The sequence below is a fragment of the Falco cherrug genome, chromosome Z, assembly GCF_023634085.1.
Source record: "Falco cherrug isolate bFalChe1 chromosome Z, bFalChe1.pri, whole genome shotgun sequence".
Taxonomy (NCBI): Eukaryota; Metazoa; Chordata; class Aves; order Falconiformes; family Falconidae; genus Falco; species Falco cherrug.
In genome coordinates, this window is record NC_073720.1 from 9264884 (window position 1) to 9292149 (window position 27266).

Here is a 27266-nt window from a genome sequence, read left to right on the forward strand (position 1 = left end):
AGTTCTGGTCAGCTTTGGAGAAACACAGAGAGAAGTCAGCAAAGGCCAGACTGGAACTGTCCCCAGACCTTGCAACTGCATCCATTTCATGAGATGCTCCTTTGATCAGCAGCTCTAAATAGATCCTATAAGCACAGGTCTTGGCGATCATTTCTGCAACCCGGCCAGTTATATGCTCAGCTTTCCCCAGGTGAAAATATCCAGCACAGAAAATGAGACACAAGTCAGCACACTCAGTGTTGGAGTCAATCCAGTGTTAAAGATGGATGGATTCCCCCTTCCTCATTCACTTCATTGACACACTTACTAAAATCACCTGCTCAGTGCTTCCTCTGGAGAATAAACTCAAATGATGCTCAGAAACAAATGTAGCTCTTAAAGGGAAATCAGCATTGTGCTATAATAGAAAAGATTGCCTAATCACTCCATCAGTAATTACAAAGAACAGAATATCGCTAATTAAAATGTGAAAGTGTCTTATGCAGGGTATAATAAAAAAAGGTAATTGATAATCAAAGGGAAAGCCACCACCTTGCCACCAATCTGCATCAGGCTTCAAAAAATAATAGTTGTACTAAACTCTGGTACAGAAATTTTCATCTGTAGATCTGAAGGCACTCCCACGTGGGGAGGCAGGTAACCCATGTCCCATTTTATCACTGAAGAAACCGAAGCAAGTTTACACAATTTGTGCACGGTGATACAGCAGGTCAATGGCAGAGCATCCTTTGCTTTGGTCTCTTAACCGATGGTGACAAGGAAAGTTTCAGCATTTCAATGAGGGCAGTGAACTCAAGGATTTGTTTTAGCGTGTATGTATATAAACAGCTAATTTAGCTGATATTTCAATATTAAAGCGAACAGTAAGGAACAGTCTGTTCCTTGCCATGACTTTTGAGGTCTGTTTAATGCTGAGAAGCGTGTCCCGTGTGCTTAAACAGCAGCATCAGAGGGTGATTTCCTGATGGGAGAGAGAGCGCTATCACAGAGAGCAGCAAAACAGAGGCACTCCAATTCTGGAGACAGCAAAGACATGAGTCACTTCTAAAACCACTACAGAAAAACAGGTTTTTTCTCCACTATTATCATCAAGTTATGCATTAGCAGAGGCTGGGGAATGAACAGTGAGATTTTTCTCTCTGCTCATCCTCTTTCCCCTATATTTTTTGTAAGCCTCCACCACCAGTCACTAGCGAGGGTTGGATATGGACCCAGACTTACCTCATCTGGCTCTCTGTACAGCTCCAGGGAAGGAGACATGAGGCAGCTACTTCCAAACTGTTTTCTTCTTCATGCCAGGAGCATTTCAAAAGCCCACTGCAGCCATACTGCACCTATGAACCGCACCGACTGTGTTAGGTTCAGAGTGTAAGATAACGATAGCAAAGTCTGGGTTTAATACAAGAAACATTTCCAGCACGCATAACCATTCACCACCACCTTTATGCTCCAGAACTTTTACTCCTAAATTCCTGAAAATATAGGCTGGGTTCCTTATATTTGCCTTTTGTAAGAGGTGGCATTTTGATCACGAAATAAACAATTAAGGAAGTCATCCCAGATCAAAACCACAGGGAAGGGATTTTCCCACTACACAGTATTAATCCTGCTTAAATAGGGGAGTTCCCTTCTGTTATATAGCTCTGGAGTCACTGCTTGGTTGTGTTGGAAATAGGTGCTATGTAATCTGGTTGGAAGGTTTGGTAATGGTTTTGCCTCCCAGCAGCATAAGAAAAATATTTTTGTCACTGACAGATGGAAACAAATCAGGTTAACCCCAGAGAACTAGCTAGGCTTGCTGCTCTGGGGAAGGGATCTCCTCATCTTGCCGCTCCACATACACTGGTCTCCCATCGGTGGCCTCCAGTGCTTTCTCAAAGCTTTGGCAAAAGCAATGTAAGCTATGAAACCTCTCTGGCCAGGACTGTAGAGTGTTTTCTCTCCCTTTCATCATCAAGGAAGTACCAAGGAATCAGAGGGTTGCGTTCAACTCATGGGAATCCTCCACAGTCAGGAACACATTGTGGGGGTGGGGACCATAAAAACCCTAAGATGCAAAGATGTACTTTGCCTCCAGCCCCTATAGTAAGAAGGGGGGCCAAGGCTGGGAGGTGCCACAGGCATGGTGAGCTGACATCTCAAAACAGGGATGCCTTGCACCTACACCGGGTCCCCAACCTGGTGCCAGTGCCACGGGCTGCCCTGCCAGTGACCGCATGATATTTTTTCCCTGCTCTCTTTGTTCCAGCTGATGCAGCAGCAAGCCGCAATCATGGCGTCGGTGGCGCAGGGTGGCTACCTGAACCCCATGGCAGCCTTTGCCGCAGCCCAGATGCAGCAGATGGCGGCTCTGAACATGAATGGCCTGGCAGCCGCCCCCATGACACCAACCTCAGGTAAGGGGCTGGGGAGGTGGAGAGGGCAAAGGCCAGGAACATCTGACACACCCCAGAGGAGACCTGGCAGGACATGGAAGCTGACAGGTTGTCCCCCAGGGGGTCTTGAAAGAAATCTTGGTCTTGTTGGTGAAGGCCACCAGAAGTGAAGAGTGGAGCTGACCAGATCCTTTTGTGGTCTAAGAGTGGTGGAAAGGGGTGGAGAAAGGCTGTTTGCTACCTATTCCAGGGCTGGGGCCACCTGCAAGTCTGCTTCTGTATCATGAAATAGTTATAAGGACAAAGTCAAAGAGTTTGCTAGAAGCGGGCTGTTGGTCTAGCTGTGCCCTGTGCCAAGTGGCACTCATGGTTGAGGAGACCAAGAGGGCTGAGACTCACCAGAGCCAGGACACAATAGGATTGCTGGGGAGGAGGAAGGGTGCTGGCAGGGAAGGCACTGCAAAGGGCTTTCAGCCATGATCCTTCCCTCTCAGCCTTACCCTTTCCTTTAGCTATGAGCACCCTCTAAATCAGGGGTCCTCAAACTACGGCCCACAGGCCAGATACGGCCCCCCAGGGTCCTCAATCCGGCCCCTGGTATTTACAGATCCCCCCACCGGGGGTTGGCGGGGGGGGGGGGGGGGGAAACCAAGCAGCCACAGATGACTGCCTGCCACTTCATCCACGCCGGCCCCCTGTTTAAACAGTTTGAGAACCCCTGCTCTAAATGGTACAAAGCATCCCCCAGTAACCTACACTGGTTTATTGGTGGTGCATATAGATGTCCAAAGGGTTAGTGCTGGTGCTGTCACAGCCAGGCTGGTCTAAAGACAAATAAAATAAGGTCTGTGGTGAGATGCAATGTCGTTAACAAGATGAGCTATGTGTTTGGGATATATAAGCCTTTCCCCTACTGTGAAATAAGACAGGGGGTACTCAGGGAAGACCTCTGGTGATACTTGCAGTGGAAGTGTTTGGTGAGAGGGTTTCTGGCTGCTGAAGCAGAGGCAGGTAGTTGGGAAAGGGCTCCCAGGATCTGTCTAGGTGTCACAACAAGCCCGTGCTAGAGCTGCAGTGGGCAGGGAGTCAACCTGAGACAGAAAAAGGACTGGCTTTCCTGGGGCTTAAAGCACAAGGAAATCATTTGTGCAGGAACAGGTCAAGGAACGAGCAGGGCTGATAGCCATGGAGTAGCACGAGGTCTAACAGCAGGGAAGTGGGGCAGCAGAGAAAGTGGAGCTGAACCACAAAAGGAAAGAAGTAAGAATCTGGAGAGCTTTGCAATATACCACTGAGTCTGGTAGGGGAGCAGAGGACTCAAAGGTACATCTTCAGAGGACCATTTCTAAGGGACAGGTTGTGATAAAAGGGTCCCTGGGGCGATGCGAGTTGTTCCTATGAGAGGCACTGGGAATGGGACTTGTTCAGAAAGATGTGGCATATCAGTGCACTTGTGTGAACCATGAAGCATCAAGCTGGTCTGGACGGGATCAGCTGGACAAAGGTTTGGGGTGAGACATGGGAGCAGTGAGCTATGCCTGAGCAAGCTGTGGTGCTGGCCAGCACTGAGCAGAGCAGGAGCTGGGACTGCAGCGCAGAGCAGTGAGAGAAAAGGGGCAGCTTCAGTACCAGAAAAGAAGAGGTCTGTACCAGTCCTGGAGCGGGAAAGGGCCATCTGACAAAGCAGCCAAGAAAGATGCCTCATGGCTGACAAACACTGGATGGCAGGGAGATAAGGCACCGCAACATTGGAGGCTTGGGGGCTGTTCCTAATGAACTGAGTTTAGCTAACTTGTCTGCCAAAGAAAACCTCCTCTTGCGCACAGAGCTAAGCATCTCTTTGCAATCTGTAGCTGGGAACAGTGTCAGCAGCTACTGGATCAGATACCTAACTTTTCCTTTGCTTGTATTAGAATATAAGGGGGAAAGAAGGGAGATACAGAAAGACAGAGCTCTCCACATAAACTTATGGAGACCCAAGGAAAAGCGCTTGACTCAAAAACCTTATGCCACACATTTCAAAATATATGTTTACACAACGGTAAATGTATAAACAAGTCTATGGAGCTACTGCAAATCCAAATAGAAAAGTGGCTTAATTATATGTGCACCCTTTAAACCCACTGCTGGAAAGATTATCATATTTGCATTAGCTAGATTTGTTTTGTGTTGGTGGGAGCAGAGAGAACATCAAACAAAGTCTGCTTGGAATTCAAATGCTCTCAGGGCCTGGAAAGCTAAATCCAGGCAGTGGTTTGTGATGGCCTCACCACAAAAGAGCACAAGGTCTTTTGCATATAAATAAGTCTTGAGAATGAGTGAGTTCTGTGACATAAGTATGTAAATACTGACACAACAGCCAAATTCTGTGCTTACCATGATTTCCAGCACATGAAAAATATCACAGCCTGTCTTCGGCATAAGATCTTCTCTTCTGGTGTGCCTGGTGCCTTTTGGGGAGTGATAAACATTGTCAAAATACAGAGAAGGAAAGCTCATGTTTTTTACATGCTTCCCAGAACACCCATGACTGGTCATTACTGAAAATAAGATGCTGGTTTAGATGACCCCTCGATCTCTTTCATGGTGGCAGAGTCTGCACTCTCCTTATGACATATTTTCAGTCATGAAGCCTATACACTTTGGCATTATTGCAGATTTACCTCAAATGGGTAGCTTCCTTCATGAAAAACCTCTGTAATGGCTTGTGGAAACATCCATTGACAATTATTCCTTGGGTGAAATGTTTAGACTTTGAAATGACTCCTTGTGTTACTACAACACTCACAAAGCTTTTGATAAGATGCATAGAAAATGTTTCACATAGCATCTGAGCAAGCAAGCCTCCAAAATGAAAAGCGATTTCTGAGTAGCCAGGAGATATCTGAAGCCTAATGTGAATTCTCCTGCTGGCTTTTGTTAACATTCAGAAAGCCAAATGGAAAATGATCATTCTGCTTCATAGCAGGATTTCCAGTCATTGAAGTATATCTTTGTTCTGACTTGGAATGAAAATGAAACATTTCAAAGTTCACTAAAAAACAGGCATTAGAAAAAAAAGTGTTTGGAATATTGAAAAAAAAAGTATTTTGATCTTTCCTAAGCAAAAGAAATTGTGCTAGAAAAAGGACACTGGTAACCCAGAGTCCTAGAGGCTTTGGAGGTATTAGCAGAGCACTGTGCCTCTGTGCTGGTATCTTCAGACATCCCAGTGCATCTGCTTCCTGTGCATCCCACCTTTGGGAGAGTGGGTTCCTTGGGACATGGCCATGAGTTCATTCAGGCTCACGAGTTCCCACAGGAGCTAGGAACTTACAAAGTTTTGGTTCCAGGCAAATTTAACAGACTAGAGACTGTGAGATCCATCTCATCTGGCTTTAACCATACAGAAGTCAGACATCTAGTTCATACTAGTCACCTGGCTTGCCGGGGGTCAATGGAGTGCAGTAGACATTCCAATGGAGGCAGTAGGTAATTCAGACCATAAAACTTTATGCTGTTTGCTGGCGGTTTGATGGTTCTGCATCACGAGTCAGGTTTTTATCTCACACACAGTCCGTAATTGTGAGGCAATTAAACTGACATCTCAGAAAGTCTGGTTCAGTTTTCACATTTGTCCCATCATTAGCATAGTCTGGGTGAAAAGTGGGTCTGACTAAGGGGCTAGAAATGAAATTTCATTTAGGCTTCCTTCCTTCTCTTCTCCCTCCCTCTACATTGTAAATCTGCAGATGGTGTAGCTGCAGCAAGAGATCTCAAACCAGGGATGAAATCCACAACTGGCATGCACCACCACCATTTGCTCTCTGCGGTGGCATTATGCCAGTTTTACTCCAGCTACAGATCTGACCTCTCCAGGGGGATTCTTTATAAGAAGAAAATTAAAGAATTGCAATGAATATGCCTAAACCTCCTTCAACATGCACAAAATAGGAAGCACAAATCCCTTGCTGTAATTTTAGAAAAAATTACTTACACAGTCTATGCAAATAAACGAGAGATCCAGAAAAGCAACTGAAATTTTAAGTAGCCTTTGTGATTTGCAAGGTGATGGCATATGCTAAGAGCATTGCCTTTGGACTACAGTTGCCACTGCTGGCTCCCTGTACCTCCACAGAGGACATTTTTAAAGGCCAACACAATTTAAATAAGAAAAGGGGATGCAGCAGCTTGTCTGTTCAGGGTATAAGAAAAGAGCTGAAATATTGTCTGGTTTTGGGGGCTACTCAAATCAGAACATATTAAAACACCTCATGCACCAGTATTGGCTTTCTTAAAGAACCAACACAGATTTAAGCAGTCATTAAAGTCTGTTATTGGACTAACCTATCATAGAATTCTGCTATGGTGAAGGAAGTTCCTGTAATTGGTTTGAAAAAAGGGTTACAGCAAAAATGGTGTTTTCAATCAGTGGTATACCCTGACACAGAAAGATATTGCTGAAGATAAGATAGTTTAACTTTCCACTCACAGCTAGCAAGGTAAAAATATAAATTTATACTCATTGAAAACTCTTTTTTGGTCCACCAAAACATCCTGAATGTATTAGAAGCACAGAAAGCCCAGTCATTTTAAACACACTTAGGAACAGACAATGATTTAGCAGAGGGATTTAATTCTCCCCTCAGAAATTTAAGAATTCCCTGTCAGTGAGTGACAGGATCCCACCCAAAACATAAAGAGTAAATTGTTCTTCTCAGATTGCAGCATTACAGTCCCCCACATGATGCATCTGGGAGGAAGGGGAGGAATATGATTCTATGAAAGAGAGATGTAGCCTAAAATTTGCCCCTGCTGAATGGGAGTTCTCTGCTAAAACACTATGAAGTCACATTTGGGCCAAAGAGTGACACCCAAAAACCCAGTATCACTGGCTGCCTTTAGGGTACCAATCAACCTGCCAAACCTTTCAAGGATCCCTGGTGCTAAGAAAGTTCAGAATGAGTTTGTACATTAAATATACATGAAACATGTCTTCGTGAGGGAGTACAGACAGAGTAGTCCTGGAAATCAGTATGCCCATGAAGGTGACATCTCCATAGAGAAACTGAGAAGAAATGCTGTAGGAAGGTGGGGCTCAGAATTTGCTTCTGGTGTTAGATGCTATCTAGGAAAGAATCATAGAATCATTTAGGTTTGAGAAGACCTTTGTGATCATCAAGCCCAACCATAACGTAGAACTGCCATGCCCACCACGAAACCATGTCCCTAAGCCCTTCATCTATGTAGGTTTTGGTTGGGTTTTTTTTTTTTTTTCCTCCTTTCTCAGTTTAAACAGGTAATAGCCCTGGGAGAAAGCTTAGGAGGAAGGCTGGTATTTCTCTAGTTTTCTGTTGTTTGATGCTAGTTTGGCGGATCTAGTCTAGAGACTATGATGGCCAAGCAAAAGCTTCACTCTTTTGAAAAAAGTTTCTCAAGCCTTTAAGTGCTTTCCAAAGAGAGGAGCAATGGCAAGAAGTCTTTGCACAACAGCTTGGGAGATTTTTCATTTTTTTGGATTATCAGAAGGTTTCTGTGCGGTGGTCACAGCTGTAGTTTCAACAGTTTTCTCTGTGTAGTTATTGCTTCCAGTACTCACCAGCTCTGATTTTGTGTCTTCCCCACTTGCAGGTGGAAGCACGCCTCCTGGCATAACTGCACCAGCTGTGCCTAGCATCCCATCTCCCATTGGGGTGAATGGTTTCACTGGCCTCCCGCCGCAGGCTAATGGGCAGCCTGCCACAGAAGCCGTGTTTGCTAATGGCATCCACCCTTACCCAGGTAAGCAAGACCAATGTTGTGCCCACAACCTGCTCCTTCAGTCTTAGGGAGATTGTCCATACCCACAGGTTTTGCCTAGCGTGAGTGTCCTCAGCAGGATTATACCCCATGCCACCAGGGCTCACTCTGGCATTGGTGTAGTTAGGGCTTACCCAGCTACCGTGGTTATACATACACTTACACCTGGATGGTAGACACCAAGGGCGTGTCAGAGGTGAAGAATTTCTCTGCTGAAGAATTAAGTGTTCATCTGCTGGATGACTTGTTTGGTGAATGCAATCACGACACCCAGCATGTTTTGCTTTAGCTAAAACTTGGTCTGAGGCCTAACTAGTTCATGCTGGCAGATGTCCTAGTGGCACTCCCAGGGGTCTGGCTCCTGGCTAGCCTTCAAGGAGCTGTGCTAAGCCTGTTTGCATCTCCTAGCATCCACTTTGGTATCTCTTGCAGCCAGATGGCTCTGGGAGCACAAGTCCAGAGGGTCCACATGGCTGCTTCATGGAGACTCAAACTGCTCCATGCCTCAGACCATGTGTGCAGGCAGTGGGTGTTGGTCTCCAAAATGCTCAATGCATCCAAATCCTGTTGCCTCAGCAGCCCTGGAGACTGAATCTCCTTTAATATAGCCACAGAACAGAATCAGCTTCACTTTTGTAGCACACCACTGGAGAACTACTCCTGGGATTCAGACCATGACTAGCTCAAAAGATGCCAGCACTGAAGGAATGATTTTGCAAGCCCTGGCAGTCAGGGATGGATGAGGGAGGTTGAAGGATACACACCTGACTCTATACCTGTACTTACAAATATATGGACACTCTGAGGCTGTAATCACTGAGAACTCAGGAGTTCGAGCCCTTAATATGCACCTACATTCTTTCAGCATCCTCAAGAGTTCAGATAGCCCTCCCCTCCAAGCTATACTTCTGCCAGGAAGACTTTTCTTACCATTTCTGTACACATACTAATCATAACAATAGAAATCTAAGTAAACATTACTAACTGATCCTAGCCACCAGCCGGCAAAGGAGTATTTTACCCTGGGGCACACATTCATTGATCCAGTCTGTTAGGAAATCAAACACCAAGTCAGATGCTTCAGCCAGAAAGACCACAAAACGCCTAAGAAAAAAAATTTATATCTCAACCAGTCCCAAAAACTCAGAAGATTCAACATCACAGGGGACTTGATGAGCTACAAGGAAAAATATCACATAATGTAGAAGCACAAAAGTCTTACCTAGTTACAGTTCAGACAATGTCACTGAAAAAGGCACCCTGTGAATGCAGCAAAGGAAAGCCCAGAAATACAGAGAGTATTGAAAATTAATCAACACACACTTTGTAAACATTTAGCGATGAGTTCTACTTTAAGAATCGAAATCAAGGGGCTTACCATGCTAAGAGCTAGGCATGTATTTACATGTTTGTAGCAGCTTAGAGGTATGTGGAGCTCTTAGAGACTTACAATGGCATCAGGAGATTGCAGGGAGCCCTTAGTATACTCATTGAGCTCAACCACAGTACCAAGAAAGCACCCTCTCTTTAAGGTCATACAAATACAGCCATCTGTTCAACTATTCTGTTGAAGTATTTTCCTGTTTGCCAGTCTATCACCTCTCTGTTGCATCACCCACTTCTATGTCTGAGTGGCAACAACAGTGATGGCTGTGCCGGGGAACGTTTGAAGTTCTGAGCAGTGGTGGCAGGGCCCAATGTAGCAGAGACAGGTGGGGATAGCCTGCGATCTGAATCACGTTGAGATAGGTGGGGAGAACCTGAGGATCCAGATCACAGGCTATTCCCGCCTGTCTCTGCTACGTTGGGCACCACTGTCACCACTCAGAACTGCAAATGTCCCCCAGCACAGCCATTACTGCTGCGGCTGCTCATTACATTCAGTCTCATGAGTTCAAGCCTCACACGGGGCACCAATTGTTGCAGCACTATCCAAACTGGCCAGCTGCAACAAGGCTTTTACGACCCCACACCAGGTTAACTCCAGCAAGTAATTCCCACGCCTTGCCCCGGCACAGCCACCAATCCCCCACAAGGTTTCAACAGTTCATCTACTGTCCCTGCTCTTTCTTCATCCCCTTCAAGCCAGTCAGCCCTGCTTCTTGGCTCTGCTGCATCCAGATTCCTTCTTCTCTGGGATCCTCTTCCAGCCAGCCTCTACTCATCTGGGCTCCCTGTTTCTCCTGGGGCCTCTCCTTGTCTCTCCTCCCTCTACTACTTCCAGGTCTCTCTTTATCTGGAGCTCCTCTTCATACATTCCTTAGAGCTATTTAACTACTTAGCAGGAACCAGCCACAGCTGCACATTATCCACGTCAGCCAACCCACTGCCCCTGAAGCCAGCCCACAGCTGTATATTATCAATGTTAATTAACCGGCCTTCATTCCTCTACAATTCCTCTACAAATTTTTATATTTTTTTCTGGTTTATCTATCTCCTCTTAGCTAATCTTCCATGATCCATGTCTGCAAGTATCAGAGAAAAGATGATTTTTCTAGACGGATCTTAATGACTTGAGCTTTTGTTAACATTTCCAACTACCCCCATAATTAAAGAAAACTTTCAGTTAGGGATTTCATCCACAATTACATAAAAGTAAATGGCCTTGATCTGATTCCCTCTGAGTTTTGGAAAGACTGGCTCAGCCAACAATTCACAGTAAGTCCCCACACAAACACCAACAGCCTCACACACTGAAAGGTGATAGTCATCCTTGCTCCACTTTGCTGCAGGCAGAGGCTCCTTTCTGCTGGTAAAGCTGACATCCAAATAGTCTGCTTTGTGTAAAGTTTGGATTTATCTCAGTGTCTCTTCAGCAATATATTGGTCTCTCTCAGTGCTCAGCTCCCCCATAACTTAGTGGCATCTTAAGTTATAGCAGAGGTGTAAAGGGAACAGTGGCAGGCCAAACCCTCACCTCTCATTTTACCTCTGCTTGTCCCCAGTAGCAATGAAACCCTGAAAGCAAGCCCCTTTGTAGCTCTTTGGTGTAGCTTACATCAGGTATTTGCTCCGTCTTATTCTCTTCTTTCTCATGACCATTTCTTTACTCCCAAAAACTTTACTCCTTGCCACAGGCTTTATTGAGGCCTGGAGCTTAGCAGCATGAAAAAAAAATAAATAGACATTTATATGGGTAATGAGAACATCCACAGCCATATTAGACTAGATAAAAATGCGGAAAGGACACAAACCTTCATGCTTTATGATATAAGCCAGCCACTAATTGCTTCTGGTTAGAAGGAAATTTTCATCACTGGGCAGCTTATTCCATCATTGTTCATTATGGGATTTTTTGTACTTTCCTCTGTAGCATTTGTTGTTGGCATTGCCCTGTGGTTCTGCATGTCTGTGTTTCTAAATGCAAGGGTAGAAATAAAATATTAAAACTGAGCATGAAATTGCACTACCATTATAGAGAAGAAAAGAACATGCCAGTCTCCATCCAAAGTCAGCATCTTCCAAACAACTTTCTTTTATAGTATATCTCTCATTTGAAAGTGGCCAAGAGTGCCGCAGTATTATGTACATAACCATAGTCTTGCTATGATTATGACTTGCCATATATTGTTTAAAGCCTGAATTTTGCTCTCAGATACTCTTTCATATTCCACAAAAAACTGAAATGTGGGTTCACAGCATTATATCCTGTAGCAGAATACTCTTTGTTGCCTGAAAATAGAAAATCAGGACAATCAAAATCTGTAGAGGCATGACAACCATATCATTCAGACCCAAATAAATCCCTTTAATTGTGCAGTTTGTCTACATGTCCACCTTTGTGTGTACTATAACATTTTTGATGCTGCACCTAAAGGACTCCAGAACTCCAGTCTTTGCACTATAAAAACAGGTGCAGATCATGTAATTGTATTTACTGTGTAGTTTCACTCTTTTTTTTCTGTCTTCCCCTGTGTTCTTCTTTTAAGATTCCTTTATCTAGAGCAAGGACGCACAGGGTATCATTTGAGTCAGGTGGCTGAACTATCCATGGCCTTGGGGCAAAGGTGAGGGTAGGTCAAATGTCCCTACTCACCAGGTCTCTGGTCACAGCCCCAGTCCCCACAGGAATCAGCTTTTTATGTGGCTCTGGTGAGGCTATGGATCCATGCAGTAGCACTAGTAAACCATTCCTTGTAGGCATACTCTTTGCAAGCCATGCTCTCACCTTCTGCAAGCTCAGCCAGTACATATTGGCTCACAGTGCACTTTCTGGCATGGACAGAATAACAAGCGAGTAAATATTTCCTCTTCCACTAGTCTAAGCCCCTTTGGAGATCTGACCTTTTTGTGTATTAATGCCTGCCCTTTAGTCTTTCAGCTTGCAGAACTACTGAATGTGGCAATGTGTCACAACTTATAGTGGGGACAAAGAGCATAATCTGTTGTGCCATGATCTTGTGAGTCACTTTGCAGCAGTGCAAGAGCATTTGCCATTTCCACATTAGCCGCAGTAACAGAGATTGAGCTCTTCTGCCAAAGCTTCTTAGCCACCCAGAGGCCAGTGCTTCTCTTGTAACAGTGTGTGATGTACAATAACAGTGGAGACCATCTGCACTGGTTTCTGCTGCATCTCACACCGTCAGCACTCTGCTGTCTGGTAACAGGTCCTGCCCTACTGGATTGCATTGTGAGGGACTGGACAAAATGCTTGCTCCAAAAATAAAACTTCCTTGGGAAAAGAAGGGGAGGGAGAGATGAGAAAATGGAGACACCAAAGGGCAGTAAACAAGACAAAGAAGGAATTGACTGTCAAAGGATCAGTGAAATGAAGGAACTGGAAGGAGGCACAGACCAGAAAACAGTGAGGGCTGCTCTATGGTCTTCAGCCCAGTGATATGCCCAGAAAGAAGCAGAAATACACCCCATAGTGTCCAACAGCTCCCAAACAAAAATATTCCTCCTGGACCAAGGGATGTCCAGCTTGACCAGAGCCAAAGATGGGTCCAGTGGTACAGCAGCTTTGTGGAGCCTCAGATGTGGGATGTTTTCAGGATGCTGAGTTCTTCAGTGCGTTTTGTCTGGGCTTAAATTGCTGAGGAAAACAAAAGGAAAGTTCCCTCTGTTGCTTTAAAAACATGTAATTTCTTTTACTGTTCTCGGGCACATGGTGGTTCTGTTTCTGACCACCCACCACCACCAGAGCTAGCTCTCTCTCCTCTCTGCAGACACGGAAGAGGTTCCCCCACGCCCCTTTCGTTGCACTGTGGGTCTGGGCTAGCAAGACAGCAAGCTCCACTTCACACCCTATTTGGGGTCCAGCCCTCTCCAGTGAGAACTAGTTCTCAGTACGAATGGACAGCCAAGCTTCTATGCCCACATGTTTCCAAGCCCCTGCTGAGACTGGCAGTAAAGATGTCCCCCATGGGTGAATTCCTGTGCTGTAGAAACTCATGTCTTAGGAACTGAAGTGAGACCATCAATTCGTTTTCCTTGGCTCAACAAAGAGCTACCAGGCAGTAACCAATTTCACCCATTGCCAGCAGAGATAGGATTCAAACTCCATCTGTAATTATTATCATTACCCAGGCTAATTTCGTAGGGGAAGAGTTGCCGGTGTGCTAATATGACAGCCTTATCTATTAGCTTGTCAATTAGGTAGCGGTGCTGCTGATGGGCAGACTGCTGCTCTGGACCAGTCAGTCCAGGACCAGTCCTGATCACAACAAACGCCATCTGGTGGCACTGGGCAAGATCAGGGCTTCCCTTGTGCAGGCAGAGAAAGGAACCAGCTTCCCCTACCCAGCGCCCATCCTGACATTTCAGTCCTGAAAGATGTCAGACGATAAGAGTTTAGGGGGGAGGTGAATCTTGTGTGACCTCCTGTGTGAAAAAGAGTGACCTTGACCTGCCTGCACCTGTAGAAAGTCAAGGACAAAAAACAAGCCCCACAGAATTTGATGCAGATGTACACCATGCCCTAGAAATGTACCTGGCTCAGCGACCCTGAGGCTAAGTTACTTACTATGGGAAATCTTTAGCTGTGTTGTGTTTGTCCACCCTAAATCTCCAGGCGAGAGCTTTCCTGCTCACATTTTGTATCAGCAGTTCCAAAACTGCAACAGTGAGCACCTGAAACATCATTATGACTAGGAAGCATTAATTTGACCCATTTGTAACAATCTGCCACGTGCCATAAACCACGCTTTACTGGTAAAATAAATAAGTGAAGGAATGCACTCATTAAAAATATAATAACAAGTTGCCATCTTCAATTGTACTCTAAGCTACTTTAATGATGCCATGTACTTCCAGTGATGATGCTGCAGCCATAATGAATGAGGTTTTTTAAGGCAGTTGTGGGAGCCTTTCCAGAGCCAAAGTATTTTCTCCTCTGATCTGGAAGAAGTTGTAAATACAAATCAGGCTCTGAGCTGATGTTTTCAGAGGCACCTGAGTTAAGACCCTGAGCTTTATTTTTAAAGGTGACGTAAACAAAGCTCCCCAAAAATACGGAGTTAGAGCACCTTAATAGCTTTTAAAACCTGACCCTGACTTACACGTTTATGGCCTTAGGCAAAAGGAGGGAAGTCTGGTCCTGACTCTGCTGTTGAACTAGTTTGTCACCTTGGCCAGCCACCTGCACCTGTCCATGTTTCTGAGTCTTCTGTGTCTTTCTTGCTTTGTCCACTGGAAGATCTTCATTGCCAGACATTAATCCTATCATGTTTTTGCACAGCACCTACTGCAGCAGGGGCCTGACTCGGGATGGGGCTTAGAGGTGGGACTATTAAGAAAATAATAATGATGATCCTGAATTCCAGGGATGAAGTACCTTAATTTTATAGTAGACCCATATATTGTTCCAAACAAGCATCTGCAATACCTGGAGATGCTACCAAAAGGGCTTTTCCAACTAACAGGATGGAGCAGAGGGCACAAATGCCCTGGATTTCTTGGCTCCTTTGATGTGTAGGGGAAGAGATAGTGGGACAATATGTCTTTGACTGAGCAGTGTCCAGCCCCTAAATGGCAAAATGAGACTATAAAACGCAGGATCAGTCTTTGTTTTCTGCCAGATCAGCACATTCTTTCTGTTATTGCAGTTATTGTTGTGTCTGAATACCTAATTAATTACAACAGTAAATGCTGGCTTCTTTAATCACAGCATCAGCTGTCTTAATCAATCTTAATAATATGGAATCTGTACTATGGCACCCATGAATTTTAATCTACATAAATTTCTTAAGACCTCTCGCAAGCTTGTTGTACAAAATGATATAATTATGGATATAGATTAGGGCTGTAGAGAGTGATTTAAATTGGATTTAAGGAGAAGGTGAATAGAGCCCTCCCACTCATTTATTTATTTATTTAAATCCTGGTCTTCGCATAGATTTTTTGTTTGCTATCACTATTTTATCTGCACTACCCCATCCCCCACCTCCCCTTGACTGAACAGCACTGCCTCCCTTTGATTGCCCACCTCCCCCATCCACTGCCCCGGAGGTGATAGTGACCAAGCTGCAGCTCCTGAGAGAGGTGCAAAATACCTCCAGGACAGTGAGAAGAATGAATAAATGAGGCAGAGCAGAAAGCTGTGCATCCAGTTGATAACATGCTTCTGCAAACCCATGCAGGGAACAGCACTGCAAAATAGAGTGAAAGAGATGGAATAAAGCATGTTTATCAGGAAACGCATAAGCAATCAGATGCAGGGAGCGACGAGGATATCGTACAGGTGTAAGGTTTGCTGAATCCTTCCACCGAAGTGAAATCCCAGGGTGTCTTAGGGATTTGTGCCAGACACTGCTTTTGTCTCTCAGAAGCACTGGGACCCTCTGATTTCAAAGAGCAGATTTCCTTGGCTTTCTCATACCTGGAGCTGGAACAGGGACACTGTCCCATACCCCCCTTTTGGGAGGCTCAGGCAGCAACCATCATCCTGTTTCCTCACCACCCCCGTGGCTTCGGTGCAGATCCTCCTGATTTACTCCCCTGACCATCACAGCAGACTCCAGCCCTCTATGCCCTACAACCATTTTCACCTGGGGCACCCATATAACAGCTCATCTTGGCCAGACACGGTAGCTGGGTTACTGGCATCTCAGGAGGGATTCTTTATAGAACATCACTTAAACCGATTTTATTTATTTTTAACAACGTGCTTCATTCTGCCACCTCCATTCTTTCTTTCTCTGACAAAAGCTAAATGTCAGGCCTAACACTAGCTGAATGCCCCTTTAAAAAGTTGGATTTAAATCTAGAGATATATCAGTAGTAAGAAAGCTTCCTGATGTTAATTTTAAAGCACTGGTATTTTATGCTGACTTGGGAAATCATCCTTGGTTTTTGGCATCAGGCAGAGGGTTTGGAAAGTGACATTAACAGATCTACTTTCTCTGAAGGACTTGGGAGTCCTTTCTTGACTTTTGCCTAATGAATAAGTGCTGCCTTTGTTAAATTTATATTTATGGCCATATAGTAGGTCATTGGCTTGTTTTATGTCTCCAGGTTTATGGAAGGTTATCTGCCATGGTCACCTTGTGGCATCTTGGCCAGGAGAGTCTTGCAAAGAAACAGTTGTATCTGAGCAGGATTTTTCCCATGGAGATATGGAAATGATCAAATTAATATAAAGGTGATGTCCAGGGATAAGGCTCTTGCCCTGAGCTGCCAAATGAAGTTACTATTAGTATCTGTTTCCACAGTACACCTTTGGTTTGCCCTGGCAAGGCCAGATCATCAGCTCCTGCAAAGTCGCGAGGCTACATGGACTTCAGTAGGGCTGACACAATTGATGGTTGTCCTATGGCCTCTCAGGAGCCTCTCTGCTTCTTTCACTTCACCAGCTGATCCTTAGCGTGTACGTTACATCACGTTTAATCCTTCATATGTCTGTATGTTGGACCTAAGATCTCCATGAGTCTGACCACAAGAAAAGCTATTTCAAATGTCATCTATGGGCACATTTGCACAGATAGTCACCAGCACATCCAAGGTCTTTTAATGATGATACAACTTAGAGATATGCTAGTTCTGGTCCAAAAGCCCCTTTGAGACACATTGCGATACCTATGTTCCTCATACAGTGTCTGCTATACCCCTACAGCTCTTACCAGCCCTTACTCAGGTATTTACCTTCTAGGCCACAGTGGGCTTGCACCCTGGCACAGACAGCATGCAGAGGAGCTGAGGTCTGTTCCCAGACCCCCATGCCCATGTTCAACTATTACTTTCAGTAACAGAGAAGACTGGCCAGCTGGATGGCGAGAACGGGTAACAGACAGGGAGCATGGTGTGTGTGAAGGCCACAGAGGTGCACATCCTGTTATGTTACATGTTATCTTGTCGAGGAATAAAGCAAACCTTCCCTCATGGTCTTCTTGTGCTGAGACACAGAAATGATTTATCTTCCCTTTGATGGGAATCACTTTGAATTTTAGCACATGGTGTGCTCAAACCTACAGTCACACATAAGGCCTGGGGCAGGTTGGCTCTGGATTGTGAGCCCCTCGTACATCTCAGCCCTCACTGAACTTCTCATGGTTCGGTAGTGTGTAGGAGGGCTGTCACTTTGTGGAACATAGCATGGCCACAACTTCCTCAAATGCCTAATTTGTGTCTTGAGATTTCTGGATTGATACCAGTCGTTGGCTTCATATGCGCTACAGCTGGGAGCGCAGGCAGTTATGCCCTTCAATAGGTTTAATTCATCTGGCAGAGTGAGCGGAGCATGAAGATATGCTCATGGCTGCCCAAACTGCCTTGGCTTCATGCCGGGGTACCCAGCCAGCCCTGGAGTCTGTGTCCCTGCATCTTCATAGGCCCTGTTGGCCAGCACAGCCACATCCACTGTACTGAAGTCACACCTTCATTAGCTGAGTAAACACACTCTTCGAGCTAAGGAAGATGAGTTTTCAGTGAGCAAAAGTCACCACATCTCTTTTTAAGAGCTACCAAATTAAAAATCCCTGCAGGTGGTGACTTACAACTGCTTTTCCCAAACAGCCAAGGTAGGGTATGAGACTACAGGTAAAACACGGAGCCCCAGGCCAAGGGGTGCTCCCCTCCCCGGCCTCCTGATGTCTGTTCCTGCAGCCCAGGGATGATTTTGACTTGCTCTTTTCAAAAGCATCTGGGGATGGTTTGGTCTGTGTTTGGGTCCTGTACGTTAGACCAGCCACCTTGCATCTTCTTTGCTTTTGAGTAAGTGATTCCCAGCTTGGAGCAAAGCTGTCTGAAACCAGGGGAGAGCATTCCCACTGGCTTTCATGTGCTGTGAGCCAAGAGGAGATTCCCTGTGTGATCTGGGGCACAAGGCAGCTTCCTGAGAAAGAAACATCACCTTAGATGTGACCCTTGCTGACAAGTTGTTAAGACTCAGGAAAATAATGAGCTCTAAAAGCTTTGAGTGGGAGGGGGAAAGGCTGCATTTAAAGGCCTGTTGTCCCAAGCACTTTAAATAAAGCATTTTTCCACTTTTAATATTTAATCTTAAAGATGAACCATGATTTTCAATGTATCTTTCCTAAGCATAATAGCTTAGTTATGATGGGCAGTTTATGGCTGCAAAGGCAGGCAACATCTCCACAGATGGGGCAAGGAGAGCAGCTCTGCAGTGAGCCAGGTGGTCCTGTTCAGGCCAGGTGGTCCTGTTCAGGACACAGACTCAGCTATAGCTAGGAGAGCGGGCCGTTCCCACGTTCCCAGCTAAGACAGGGAGTGAAGGAAAGGACCACAGTCAGATCCGTACTGCACAGTGACTTCTCCCGTATCAATGAGGAGACAGACATTGCTAATAGCATGTCAGAGAAAGAACAAGTATATTTTGATCCAGCCCCAGTTGGAAAGGAAGGAAATGCTGTGACTCTATTTCTTGAGCAGCAGAGACAATTTCTTCTTCTAGCTCTACAAACAGATGAGTGCAACCAAGGAAGGGCTTTGGGGCAGACACAGTAGATCATCTCCTTTACCGCAGACTGCAAAACCATGGATGTCTTGTAAAGATTTGTTCCCTTTACCACATGTCCCCTCATCTTCCTCAGGTGATTTCTTCTACCTGACAGTATTTGGTAGTTTTTTGGGGGTCCAAGTTATTATAACCCCTTCTCCCAAAGATACTGGTGTATCACTCAACCTTTCATGGCGAACCTAAGACAGAAATCCCACTTATTTCTTCCTGTGACTACCCCATCCTCAAAGTCCTTGTGATTCAGTAATGCCCATAATGAACAGGAACCTTCAAACCTTTAGCCAGCTAATTGGGTTTGTCCCATCAAAGTTTGGTCTCCTCACCATTCCTCGTATTTTGAGACGAAAGTGCAAGACCTTGCAAGCTTCTATCATGATCAATGGTCATCTTTGAAGTTAAGGTTCAAGGTGCTGTTTGCATCTGTAAGAAAACACTTTGTCCATGTTCCTTCAGTCTGTAACACTCATGTTTGCCAAGCTCCCTCACCTTTTGGCATTCAGTCAGTGACTCTCCTTGGACAGGTCAATGGCACCAGATTTCCCTTCAAGAGGCCCACACGTTTGCATCCTCCAAACCCTTGCCTCCAGCCACACCTCTGTGCTTGTAGGAAGGAGGAAGGTGGGACAGAAGGGGGAAAGTGGCAGCTTCCCAAGGGATCATGCTACAAGAAGTAAGAAGCTGGAGGGACTCTGTAAATGTAGAACTGTGCAGCATCAATAAATACAAATTAAACTCATAACAAGAAATGAAATATTAGGGCCAAGGTGACATTTGGACTGGAGGTTCAGCCAAGCTTTGCTTTAAATTTTTTATTGCTGCAGATAAAGAAAGAGCTTATCCAACACGTTTCTCTCTCTCTCGCTCTCTGCCTATCAACCAAAGGGGAAAAAGAAAATCTTAACTAGCTTTGGTTGCATTTGAGCTAGACTTCAAAGTTTCACAAAAATAAACAGTTTTAGGGGGGAGGAATGTACACTTGTAAAGAGAGAAAATGCACTTTGAAGCCAGCAAGAGACTGCATGCGTTACACAGAGATTCACAGCACCCTCCCTGGAGCAGACAGTGTCCCCCTCCCCTCCAAGCAGCATCTCCTCTCTCACGGGGGCTGCCTGGCAGCAACACAATCCTTCGAAGGGATGGCGGGATGGCAGGAGCCACTGCTTTGTTCTCTTCTCTTTCCTCCTGCTATGCCCCTGTTGTTTTCTGCTCTGATTGAAAGTTTCATGTGACTGTAGCTGTCACTGAGATCTGAGTTTGCACAGCACCTAGCACAGTATTAGTCCTGGCTTAAGATGAGTGCTTTTGGGAGTTTATTATTGCAATGCCAAAAATCCGCATGATCAGATGTGGGCTCCATAAATTAAGCCTGGGAAAGGAGGGGAAAGTTTTGTATGCCCTCTTCTCCAACGTCTCACAGGGTGACAGCTGGGAGGCAGAGCCCTCCTGGTCATCGCAGGGGACTCTGTGCAGTTCTATCCATAGGGTGAGCCAGCTGCTCCTCTTCTGGGACCTTCAGCCCCTGCGTCTGTCTGTCTCACACCACATATCGATAAGGGAAGAGAAAGGGAGAGTGATTATCATGCTTTAACCCCTTAAATCTTTCTCTCTCTTGTGTCTCCACAGCACAGAGCCCCACTGCAGCAGACCCCTTGCAGCAAGCCTACGCTGGAGTGCAGCAGTACGCAGGTCGTTAGTATTAACACATTCTCCCAATAAACCTTTCTCTTCTCTGAAGTCTTTAATCTCTGAACATGTTTAAGGGGGCTGGGGGAAGGGGTGTGTTTGCTGATATAGGGGTGAGCTGGGGGCCACAGATCCTCAGACTAAATTTGAACTTCTTGTGAAAACAAGCTTAAAGCCCAGGGCCTTCTCTCCCAAAAGGAGGAAACATCCTCCCTGTCCCCAGGGAAAGGCTCCCACTGACCTATGCCTCCATGCATCCTCACTGGCAGGACCAGGTCTGGTCTGCTTAGTGCAGTGCAGAAATGCAAAATCAGGCCACTGATTTGGAGGCCACTTTCTATAACAGGTTTCTTGAGTACCACAATAAGACGGGGAGACGGGAAACCAGACCCTGCAGAGCCACTGCTGCTGTGCCTGGGCAGGTCTGCACATACCCATATTTTTGGGTGTATCTGCACTGGCCATACCCCAGCCAGTTAGTTTGAGGCTTGCTTAGAAGCTACACAGACATACTCCTGACTTCAGACATACTCCTGGCTTCCCAGAAGCTTTCTCCACAGCTCCCAACAGGTCAGCCTCCACTCGCATCACACCACATGTATGCCAAGCAGCTCCTTTGCAGTTGATGGACTGACACCAGCCAAAGTGACCTGGTGCAGACCATGACCCCGCTGTGTTCAGCCTCCCCTTGCGAGGTGTCCATGGCCAACGTTGCGAGGAAGCTGCCACCCCAAAGTCATTATTTCCTGTGGTAACTGGAGCGATCATGGGCTCCTGCTGAGGAATGGCTATTATCTCATGTCAGCGCTGTATCTGGCAACTTAATTTAATTCTCCATGTAGGGCTTCATTTGCTGGTGTTTTAGTTATTGTCATTTATTGCTTGTGAGGTTTGATAGATGGGAAGCAGCACAACCCTTTGAGCTGTTAATTAACCCCTCTGCACACACATGGCCCCTATCCCACTCTCTCTGGGCTCGCGGGCGACCTGTACTCTGTATTTTTAGCAGCAAGGCACATCATCTGCCATCTGTGTTACTGAATGGCTCCCCTTGTCTGCTTGGTGGGGGAGCTGAGGTGGGGAAAATCATTTAATTGCCGCACACTGTTTCCACTGTGTTTGTGTGCGAGAGAGGAAACCTCCATGGACATGAAAGAAAATGTATACCTGAAGAGTGTATGTGCAACTGTGCCTATACAGTGTGTGGGCATATGAAGGTTAGAGTAAGGGGAGAAACACGCATGTAAACTGTTTTTATAAGCATGTGAATTAATCAGGGTGGAAGAGACACTACACAGGGAAACACATGCAGGCACTCTGCACATGGCTGGCAGCATGGGCATCAATATGCTGAGCTTGTGAATGAACGTGTTTGCAGTACAGCCTGGGGAGGTTATGCACCTCTGCTGGGAGAAGTCCCAACATAAACCCCCACTGACACCACGTGGCTGTCCCCAGTGTCACTGTTGATGAAGATGAAGGGAGGGTGAGTGCTCAGGGCCATGTGGCACCTCCTGAAGCCATCTCAGGCTGCACAAGATGGTCCTTCACAGAGCCAAAATGCAGGGGGAAAGCTCACCTTTAGCTTGGTATGATGGTTTGCAGTGAACACTCCTTGCTTCCCAGCACTGAAACCTGTTCTTCTTCTCTCCTTTTCCCTCCCCTACAGCTGCTTATCCTGCTGCTTATGGCCAGATTAGCCAAGCGTTCCCACAGCCACCTCCCATGATCCCACAGCAACAGAGAGAAGGTGAGTAAATGAGCTGTCCTCCTTTCTGGCATCAGCACACCATCCCCACCACATTGATTCCCCTCCTCATGCACCTAGAGAGTGCCCATTAAACAGACAATTGCTTTGAATCCCTGGTCCACTGAGTCCTTTCTCTATTCCTGTGTGTGGTGTGGCATCACTGGTACTAAGGGTAGTATGCAGAATCATCCTTATGGAGAAATGCTGCTGAGATCTTCTCAGTCCCCAGGGAGGGGAGCATGCTGATGTGCATGAGCCATGGAAAGACCTGTTAGCAGCACAGACAATAATGTCCAGGGCCATCTGTGTTCAGGATGAGCAACACGAATGTAGATAAAAATGCAATTGCACTGGAATAAAGAATTTAATAGGAAACAAAGCACTGGTGGCCCTTCATTAGAAGCCAGAAACATGATTTCAGATACCTGCTATTTAGAGGAGCTGATCTAGTCCTTTTAGCCTCCTTTGATAGCCTGGAAATGGAAATCAGGCCTTTCAGACTACAGTCTCTATATCAGGACGAGATGACTCATGTAGTAAAAGTACCCATTTCTTTACATTGACTATAAGAGGAGCCTGGGTTTTCTAAGTCTGCAGGACTGGATAGCTTCACTTGACTAATGAAAAGTAAGAAGAGGTGAATCTCTTACTGTTCATATAAGTGTTTTGGGAGACAACCATGCCATGTAATGTTCCCTTTACAGTCAGCGGGTAGCAGTGGGTTCCTGAGAGGCAACCCCCTCAGGTAGTCCCAATTGTCCTCCAAGGAGTCCACTGATCCCTTTTGACAAGAAGAGGGGACTGCTTGCCAAAGTGAAGCATTTAATTCAGGTGCCTCAGCCTAGTGTAGACACCCTCATTTTAAATAATTACATTTCAACTTTTATCCTCTATTATATCACTAATTCAGATATATTCTATGTTATACATGTTATTATATATCTATAATGACATTTAATATTTTAATATAGTGTAACAGTCAGGATGAAATGAGTTCAAGATGACACTATCAAACTGAACTATTCTGATGGCTTAGAACTACATTGGGGGAGAAATCTCATTTTGTAAGAAAATTAAAAATGTTGGCATTTCGATCTAATTTGGAATTAATTTTTTTCTGATGTCAGAATTTCCTGGGGAACACAACTTCAAGCTCCTGATTAGCTCTAGTACATGTTCCTGCTGTGAGAACAGATGCACAGACCTAACGTATCATTACAGAGATGTTTCCCCCATGCTGAAGGACTTTGCTTTTTATTACTTACTGGGGCTAGATTAAGCACAGGACAAAATGGCGAGCAGATCATTGCTCAGCATAGCACGGTGCCGGGAACCATCAGAAGCAAGGGATAGTCATTGTGCACACTTTAAAGACCCGCTGCCCCAAGCTCCCTGTGTTCACAAAGCATGGTGTGTCTCTGTGGGTTGAGGGTGAGTGTCACCCAGTGGACAAGTTATCTCATAACTCCTCACTCCTTTCAATAAGCAGCTGTTATTGAGGATGGTTGGGGGCCAGATACAGAGGATGAACCACCAGCCCAGTACAGGCTGCTGTTCCCAGTGTCCTCCATTTTCCTGCAGTGTTTAGATGCTCTAACTTTCTCTGCTACTTGCTAAAGGAATAATCTCTACTGTATGACATTCCCTTTTAGCAGAGGGTCAAGACCTTTAAGCACCTCTAACCTTTAACAGGAAAACGCAGCAAGGGGGAATTCTAATAGTAACAATAATAACCCTCAGTGCTGAGAAGAGTACGTTACGTTTGTAAGAACGTTCACAAACATCGATTCATTAATGAACCACCCCTACAGCAGCAATAACATGAATGATCACATTGTTAATAACAATGCTAACCCTCCACTCCTGGATCCTGGTTGGACAACAAGCCCAGACCCACTTGGCTGCTGCAACATTCCTGTAGAGATCAGTCATTACTTTCACATGAGTGCTGAGGCTGCTGGCAGCTGACGAGGTGCATGGGGTGGAACAGATCCAAAACAATCAAAGCTAGAGATGAAGTCTGGTTTCAGTCCATGCCAGCCAGGCAAAACTTGGGTGTAATTTTAAGTTTATATGGTGTTACTCATCTTGACATAGTTTCTGAAACCCAGAAGTACACTTAGATATTAAAATAAAGTGATGCAGGCTCGTGACTCTCACCTTCCCTGTACTCAAACATGCTGCGGACTGAATAGCCAGCAGGTGCAGAAAAGGCAATGAAGTTCCAGCCTCTGAGTATTTTCTGTAGAGGTGAGGTGTGCAGCTGACCAAAGGGCTGCAGGCTTACATACAGCCTTATGGGACAGCCCATTTTTAATTACTGTTGGAAGACCAGTCTAGTCACAGCCTTTCCTTATGACACTGATCGCCGGTGTTGGGCGTGCAACAATAGATAGATGATGTCATCACAGGTAACATGGGGTTTACTCTTGTTAACAGTGGACGCCCAGAGATAGGTTGGGTCTGCGCCTGTCCTCATGCTAGAAAACTAACAATGAGATGGAGGGTGAAGAGGTGGTCAGAGCAATGGCTTAGCAGCTCAAGTCCAACAAAGCCAAATCAACACGGACACACCACAGAGTTCTCTATCATGTGCTTTTGTGGCCTCAGTCACAGGTTTCTCTATTACCCAGCATGGTTTGCCTTTAATTTATAGACCACTCATAAACTGTGCATACCTTAGAACTTTTCTTTCCTTTTGTCTGAATCAAGGCTATCTATGCTTCTTGTGTACAAATGAAGAGAAATATCTACAACTTAAAGCCATAAAACCAAGAGCCACGGTAGGTGTCAGGGTAGAAATGACCCTTGATGCTCTTCTCATAATGTGTCGTGAGGGTTAGAATTTGAGCTGACTTACAGCACTTTTGAAAACCAAAGTGAAGTGTGTGGTAAATAATTTTAGTACTGTATCCAGTCCTGAACTGCCAAGTATACTGATGTCTGATTATCCATTAGCTCAGTCCAAAACAAGACCTTTCGCTCAAGCAAGACAGTTGGAATCTTCACAAAGGTTTTGCCATACCAGCTGTGATCTTCCTCTGGATCCAGTTATCCTGAGTCCTTTAAAACTCATTGCATGTGTGTGCTGAGAAATAACTTAGCTTTTCATAGTATTCTGAGCTGAACAATTCATATTTCTTCATATTTCTTAAAATATGCACACATATACGAAGAAGTGGCATACACATAAACACATAGTCTTTCATGGAGTGTCCAGATTAACTTGACTCAGGCCAAAAAAATCCAACAAGGTAGAAAGGCTGAGGCAGACAGATCTTGTTTTGTGAACTCCTTTACCAAGGAGTCTCACTGTGATAGGTAACCTAGAGATGGATGTATTTAACAAGAAATTGCTTGTTAAATTCTAATGGCAGAGTTTTCACAATTAAGGATAGCAAAAAATACCAAATTACCCCAAGCTGTTTCTCAGGAGCAAGTGGAGTTTTCAGCATTGGAAATTAGCAAAAAGCCTCTGAAGATGTGAACAGAGTATGGCCTTCATTGTCTTAGTCGGTATTGGAAGACGCTGCATGGATCTCTCAGCCACCTTTCAAAGCTGAACTGAGCTTTGGGGATGGTCTCTGCTTTTTCACATCCTTCCTGGTCTCTTCCCCTTGGTCTCTGAGCAGTGTGAGACAAAGCTGATTTCAAGGTGAACTAAGGGTTGTTCTCTTCTTGAGACCAACCTCTAAACCTTGTGTAGATGAAGTTGCATGCCTCCTGTCTGCCTTATGCCTTAGTAGGTGTTTCTCAGCACATGCAGGCAGTATCCCTACTCATGCAGAACACATCCAAGACCCCAGGAAATGCAGCTGGTATTATGAAATGATTTGCCAGTTTTACAGAGCAAACTGCTGGCTCTGGTGATGTCAATGGGAATTTTGCCACTAACTGCAGCAAAGCCAAGATTTTACCCATTCTATTATAATGTGAATCTCAAATCCCACAACAGAAATGCTCTGGGGCATGTTCAGATGAAGGAATGAATTTTTCCCTGCTATTCTGGACCATGGTCTTCTCCTGGGTAGAATTTCCTCAATTCTAACAGACAGCTAAGAGGGTCGGTGTTTGTTTAACACTTTCAGACTGTTTCATGTCTAGTTTATTGTGCCAGTAACTCCACATTGTGTGGAAATGAACTGCAGCAAGGAGTGGAGAAGGGATAGTTGCTCAGTGAGGGGACTAAGGAAGAGGCAGACGGGAGGTGGAGGGAAGATAGAAAAGCTTGGCATGAAATAGGGGAGCATCATTGTGGGCCACTGAGGTTCAAAAGTAATTTAGCTAAGCAGATGACCGGGTGCCTAATTAGCTAATTATCCCACCATACCGCTATCCCCCCCATTTGGAAGAAACCCTGTTACCATCCTCATGACCTCTAGGAAATGCACAAGATGCAAAGGATCAGCTGTTCCTTCATGACAGTCCTTTTAGCAAATTAGTGGGGAAAATTGTGCTTAGCAAATATTCATTAGGGCTTCATTTTCCATTAATCCAAAAGGAAATGTGGAGAGCCTGTGACTTCAATCACGCTGAGGCCCAGGAATTTTAATGAGCTTTAAATGGGCATCTGTCAGAATCCTGACTTCGCCGTACTTCTCCTGCCAGCCAGGGGGATGAGTAATGGCTAATAAAAGGTGGGAGCATCTAGGCGAACTTCTCTCCCTAACAGGAAAGGCAAAGTTGTAATTTGCTGTGTTATGACACCGTAATTATGCCCTGATGAAGAAAATGAGAATATTAAAAACTCTTTCCTTCTCCACAC

General features: G+C 45.2%; 1 protein-coding gene across 9 annotated transcripts in view; it reads left to right on the forward strand.

The window, feature by feature from the left end:
* CELF4 (CUGBP Elav-like family member 4) overlaps positions 1-27266 on the forward strand; it is a 723613-nt gene that overhangs the window by 646953 nt on the left and 49394 nt on the right. For 5 of the 9 annotated variants that reach the window (XM_014278066.3, XM_027801971.2, XM_027801972.2 and 2 more), the window contains exons 7-10: positions 2249-2396; positions 7986-8135; positions 20692-20757; positions 22421-22501. In XM_014278066.3, coding sequence (XP_014133541.2) covers positions 2249-2396; positions 7986-8135; positions 20692-20757; positions 22421-22501 — 445 coding nt within the window. The remainder of the gene's footprint in view (positions 1-2248; positions 2397-7985; positions 8136-20691; positions 20758-22420; positions 22502-27266) is intronic. The other 4 variants (XM_005436852.3, XM_027801973.2, XM_027801970.2 and 1 more) reach the window with 1 other exon arrangement.